The following is a 6,188-nucleotide window of genomic DNA, read 5'->3' as shown; positions in this document are numbered from 1 at the left end:
ATGGCATTTACCATAGCTGAATTTTTTATATTTTCCATTCTTTCGATTTTTCTTTCTAATATGTCATTGCTACTCTGAATTACTGTACTTTATATATTGCAGTGCCATGTACGACAATATAACTGAACTCATGAATCATGATATATCGTTAGAGATAGAAGGAACTTGAGTAATGATCATGGCTAACATTAATAATATTTTGAACACATATTCGGACGGATTTCATGATGAACACAAAACATTGTTCGCAAATGAACTAAACAATGATCCGAATTCAACTTTAGATTTTGAAATTTGCATAGAAGTGATACATACGACTCACAATACAAAGATAATTAGAGAATGTATTTAACAAATTGATTATAAATCTCGGCAATATATATTAAGTAGATCATTCGATCGTCCTTACTACATGTTTTGTGTAGTTTAATCAGTATCGTAAAAATTATGTTGAATGAATGTAGTAATAATTTGCATAAGTTGAAACCAGTAATGGTTCTAGTGGAGTACCACTAACAACCTTCCTCTAGGATAAAATTATAGGTGTAAAAGGATAAGGATGTAAAATACTAATTCCTTTAAAATCAATTAGAAGTAATGAATTGATGTAAATTTATTACTATTCTTAAGTTAATCTACATATCCGAACACAATTTAAGAAACCAAATGCTACAATTAATTTAATTAGAACAATAGACAACCGAGTCATTATTGTTTAACACTCCATATTTATTTAATAACCAAAATTCACAAAAGAATCATGAACAATGTGAAAATGGAGAAAAACAAATTTTATTAGATTTGAAAGAACAATTGAATTATACGATCTAAACATCTTCAAATTCAACAAGAAAAAAACGTAGTTCGTTCTATCATTTCGGGCACAACTAGATTATAGCATGTTGTGTGCAAGCAGCATATGTTCGAATTCTTCGAAAAAGATTTATGGCTAATACAATTGATTTCAGATATATGGAAAACATCATGAGAAGTTTCTCTGAATCTATACAAAAAATAACAGAAAAGCGAAAAACCTAACATATGATTTCGTCGATCATCGCAACCATGAATATATCGAACGCACCTATTTAAATAAAAATACTACTATAAAAAGGAAAACTAAAGTGAGCAACCAGTTTTGAATTGCTGATAATGGGTAATGCTGCTTTTATAAAAGTTCATACACTTCCTTTATGCCAAAAACTGAAGATTCATCAAAATTCAATGTGTACCAAAAATAAATTAAATTAATAAGCCACACAATGGCTTCTGTAAAATATAAACAGACACATGAATAATTGATAGCGTTCTTATTTAACTAAGCCCATGTATTAATAAATATCTGAAAATTTCAAAGAAGATAGCCCTCTTTCTGCAGCACATATAGCTGTGCTATGAAATTACCTCAATCAACCCTCTCCTCTCCCCTCCCCTTAACTGTAAGTGCAATTCTTGAGGGAGATGGGCACGTTGAGCTTCTTCACATCGTAAATGATGGGGCATTCGATCTTCTTGTAGAATTTCGGCCTCACCAGTTTACCCAGAACAGAAGCCCTCGACCGAACTGTGAACTCCAGTTTGAGCGGCACAGGGAGCGTGGTGATCCCAGTCGAGGTGCTTAAGCTAGCTCCACTACCATACAACGGGATCTTGTCGCCTAAGACTGTCACAACCATGTGCCTCTGGCTCTTCCGTGACTGATAGAACTTCTTCACCTGCAATGCAATGTCACGAACCAAAATATTCAATGGCACTCAGAGTCATTTCTCAGAAGGGTTTTACAGAGTAGTGACTTACGGTGCCAGAGCCAATGGTGAGCTGCGAGTAGGTGAGAGCGACCGGAGTTGAGGTAACGTGAACTCCGAAAAATGTGCCTGTGTTACGGTAGGTCAGCTTCACTGTCGAGTTAACAGAGATCATGTCTGTCGATACACCCGTTGAATCCGAACCAGCTTGAACCATGAATCTCTCAAATGCAATGCTCTGATTGATAACAGTAAAATGTCATTAACTCAATTCAATAGCTGAATTCTATCACATTACAATCCCACCGCCCCCAAATATCATAAACACCAAGCAATTGATTTATACCAATCACAATTCAACACAATTTCATCACAATAAGTAACCAAACCCTAATTACAGAGCTTGTTAGCTCTGTTTCTCAGCTCCACAACAAATTCACATTTGTGCATATCCATCATCATCAACGCAATTCAAATTCTAACAAATTACATTGCTACCACCCCAAAACATAAACACTATACAAATTGTTCCATACAAATCACAATGAACAAAAAAAATTTTCCAGAATAAGTAATCAAATCCTAACCACAGAGCTAACAAGCTTTGTTTCTCAATTCCACTTAATTCTGAGCTCAGAATCAACCAATTAAAAATCAGTAAAAGCGAAGTGAAATGAGAAACTCACCTTCATCGTGATCTTAGGCTTCTGCGGTTTGCTAGCTCCCCACAAAATCAAGGCGAAAAACGAAAACAGCACAAAAAATCCGACAACAAAAGCAAGGAAATAGCATCTACGCGGCAGACCTTTCCGAGACTCCTCATCTTCTAGCAATCCTTCTTCTTCAATCACATCACAGTCCTTCCAATTCGCCTGTCCGCCCTTGCGAGGTCCCCTGGCCCCAGATCCGACGTCGTTCGGCGATACCTTCCTCGATCCCGGCTTGAGCGATCCAGAGAAGCGGCTGGTGGACGACTCCCTGGAGTGGTGGCCGACGGAGGAGTGCGATCGCGGCGGAGACCCCATGGGGCTCCCCAGCACCGGCGTCGAGTGGAACGACGTCGTCGTCTTCTCCCCGTCGTGCGAGTCGCGCGACGGACTCTGCACGTAGTACACCGGCGGACGGTTGTCCGGCGACGACGGCGCCAGACTCGTCACCTCCGAATCCGTCTTCGCGTGCATTGTGTGTTTTTCTGAGGGTGAAGAGTGTGTGAAAATTCGGAGACTTCTGATTCTGATACTCAAGAAAAAGACTAGAGCGGATTTTCTCTGCTTCTTCTACTCATATTAATCGAAATAAATTTTACTTTTTGGAATATTTTTTATATTTTTAAAAATTGGCTGTCAGCAATTATTCAATTTCAGTTTTAATTAGGATTATCTCTGAATTTTGATGGATATTAATTTGCTAATTTGCTTGAAAGGAAAGAGTTATTGATGTCCTACATATTTTAAGTTTTTATTTATTTATTTTTAACTTCAAATACATGATCTCTTGTTTAAACTGCCTCTCCAAATTCTTAAATGAATAAATTAATATAGAGTAATTAGTGTTTGTGTTGACCATGAGTTATTTCAATAGGAAGTTAACAAATTTGTATTTAATAGGAAGCATTTGTTTTGACACGAAAACTAGATTAATTAGTAGAATATCACCGACAAGAAAAAATGGCAATAAGTGATTATGAATGTTTGGTTTGTGACAGCTGCATTTGAGTTGGCAATACTGCGTTCTTTCTGAGTCTACTCTTCGCCGCGCATATCTATTGGGATAAATCACCATTTTTAACTTTTTATACTCCCTCACGCATATTCTAAAACTCAACGAACTGAACAGAGAGCCATATGCATATAGTTATGGGGTGCTGCTAGGTTGAGATTATTTAGCTACATTGAGAAATGAGATGCAATATCAGCCATTAATCCACAAGATTAACTAAATGTCAACAGCTATCACATTATGTCAACACGGGGGTATAAGTGTCATTTCGTGTTTTAATGTGTCGGATTGTTGACATGGCTTATATGTCTAGTTGACATGACTTATAATTGTTGTTGACATGGTTTCTATGTGCAGTTGACATGGTTGTACGTGTAATTGACATGGCTTGTAACACAGTTGACATGGCTTGTATGTGTAGTTGACATGATATGTATGTGCCGTTGACACGATATGCACCATAGTTGTCATAGTGTCACCGACTTATATATCAAATGTCAACAACTTATAGTAAAATGTATCAGCTTGTATATCAAATGTCAACAGCTTGTCAAAAGCTTGTATATATTGTCAACAACTCAAAAACAATTATTGTAATTAAAAAATAACAGCTATTTGACTTAATCTTCTCTAAGCATCATAGTATACAACTATGCAATAGCTTAATTGATAATTCCATAACAGAAACGGAGACGGAGTCGGAGGAGATTGACTCGCCGAAGGTGGAGCGGCTGAGGGAGGATCTGTTGGACGAAATCGACGAGGATTCCGATCTCTGCACTTCCATCCACGACCTCGACTCGTTCATGAAGAGTTTCGAGGAGGAAATCACTACATCTCCCACTTCCAGTCACGGATCCGGAGCGGCTGAGGAAAGAATCGTCGAATCAGCGTCGGATTGCGGCGAATCCGGAGAGGTTGAGGAAGGAATCGTCGAATTGGTGTCGGATTCCGGCGAATCGCGGCCGGATCTAGGCTATCTGCTCGAGGCGTCGGACGGCGAGCTAGGGATTCCACCTCCGGCGGCGTCTCCGGCGAGGAAGGAGCTGGTGACGGGGTGAGGAGGAGCGTTGCCGTGATTTGAGGTGGAGAATCAGCGAGAAGGGTCGAAAAAGAGTGGATGAGGAGATGAGCAGAAGGTGGAGGCGTAAGGGAAGAAGAATGAGAGGGGAGAAGTTAGTTTTCATTTGTTTTTAACTAAATTTACCATTATACCATTTCATAATAAATTAATCTAAAAATATTTTTTTTGGGCAAAATCTGGACCACTCATTTAATAAAAATGAGTGGCTGATGTTGCATCTCATTTCTCAATTAGCCTAAAAATCTCAATTGATCATGGACCTATAGATATGAAATTGTTATGATATTATTTCTGATTATATGTATTGGTTAAAGAATATGTTTGATATTTGTGTAGTGTGGAATTAAAGGGAGTATTTGTTTATTATCAAAATATAAGTTGTTTATTATCAAAATATAAGTCGAAGGGGTTGGAGTGTTACAGTAATGAATATGTTTTTATATGACATTTGGACTATTTGAATCACTAAATTAAAGAGGATCTGTGATAGTCTCGCTCTGAATCTGAAATCATATTGGGACCTTCGGGTCAATCACAATGGGACCTTTGGGTCAATCATATTGGGATATATGGGTCAAATCATATTGGCATATTAGAAATCTCGAGCAGATACCGGGCTTGATTTGTCATAGAATAATAAGCTGGACAGAGATGCATATACATATGGATGTGAAAATATTTATGATTATTAATGCTTATGATTATATGTATTGGTTGGAGAATAAGTTTGATAATTGTAATATGAAATTAAAGGTGAAATTTATATATATTGGATCGTGGCTCATAGATATCGTTGATATAAATAGATGTTGGTTTTTAAATGTATCTGATATGAGTGTTTCATTTGACATGTGGATTAATAGCTTTAAAATTTCTGGGATTTATTTATTTTAAGAATATATGTGAGAGGGGTTGAGGCGTGACATAAAAAATTGTAAATTTAGTAAAATTTATTTAATACTACAATAATTTAAAAAATATGTTGATTTTATCTTCATTACATCAATAAGAATATTGCAAATGAGCCAATGTCATTTGTTAATAAAAGAGCATATAGCGAGATCATATGGATCACTGAGAGAGGATATGCTTGATTTTATTTTTCGGTTGTAATTGTTTCCTTTGTCTCGGTTTAGTGAATTAAATATGGAGATGAGATAAAATAGTAGAAGAGAGCAGATAGAGTAGTAAAAGTTAAAATACTCCAACATTTAATTTATGTCCAAAATAAAAATGATCCATTTACCTTATAACATTCCCAAAAGAAACACAAATTAATTAGCTTGGGGGATAGATGAAGTATAAATATATAGGAGAGAGGGGACCATGTCACTTATTATATATTATGATCACTTGATCAGCTTCTGCTTTATTATGATTCCAAGTTGTTGTACAAGATAAACAACTTTGTTTGGATTTGAAAAAAAAATTGAAAAACATTATGTGAGATTTTAATAAGATGATAAAATCCAAGAAATTAAGACGGTTCGACGCCTCCCAAGTCCCAACTATCACTAAATTTTGAAAAAGAAAAGAGCTGGAGATCGTCATTATTAATAATGTCAATGAATGGTTGCGTAATCAAATGCATTGTTCGTTTACCTTTAAGTTGGGTTTTTTAGAGTACAAATAGTATAGTC

The 6,188-nt window shown here is 36.3% G+C and overlaps 1 protein-coding gene across 1 annotated transcript; it reads right to left on the bottom strand.

Annotated features, from left to right (window-relative positions):
* Positions 1 to 1,125: 1,125 nt before the first annotated feature.
* Positions 1,126 to 3,034, bottom strand: LOC121806490. The gene is made up of 3 exons (XM_042206548.1): positions 2,432 to 3,034; positions 1,798 to 1,983; positions 1,126 to 1,715 (listed from the first exon to the last, which is right to left on the bottom strand). The coding sequence occupies exons 1-3, from the start codon at positions 2,924 to 2,926 to the stop codon at positions 1,434 to 1,436; spliced, it is 963 nt and encodes a 320-aa protein (XP_042062482.1). The 5' UTR covers positions 2,927 to 3,034; the 3' UTR covers positions 1,126 to 1,433.
* Between the last annotated feature and the right edge of the window lie 3,154 nt (positions 3,035 to 6,188).

This window comes from Salvia splendens, chromosome 6, assembly GCF_004379255.2.
Source record: "Salvia splendens isolate huo1 chromosome 6, SspV2, whole genome shotgun sequence".
Lineage (NCBI taxonomy): Eukaryota > Viridiplantae > Streptophyta > Magnoliopsida > Lamiales > Lamiaceae > Salvia > Salvia splendens.
The sequence above is the reverse complement of the archived record's forward strand: the minus strand, read 5'-3'. Positions and strand labels throughout refer to the sequence as shown.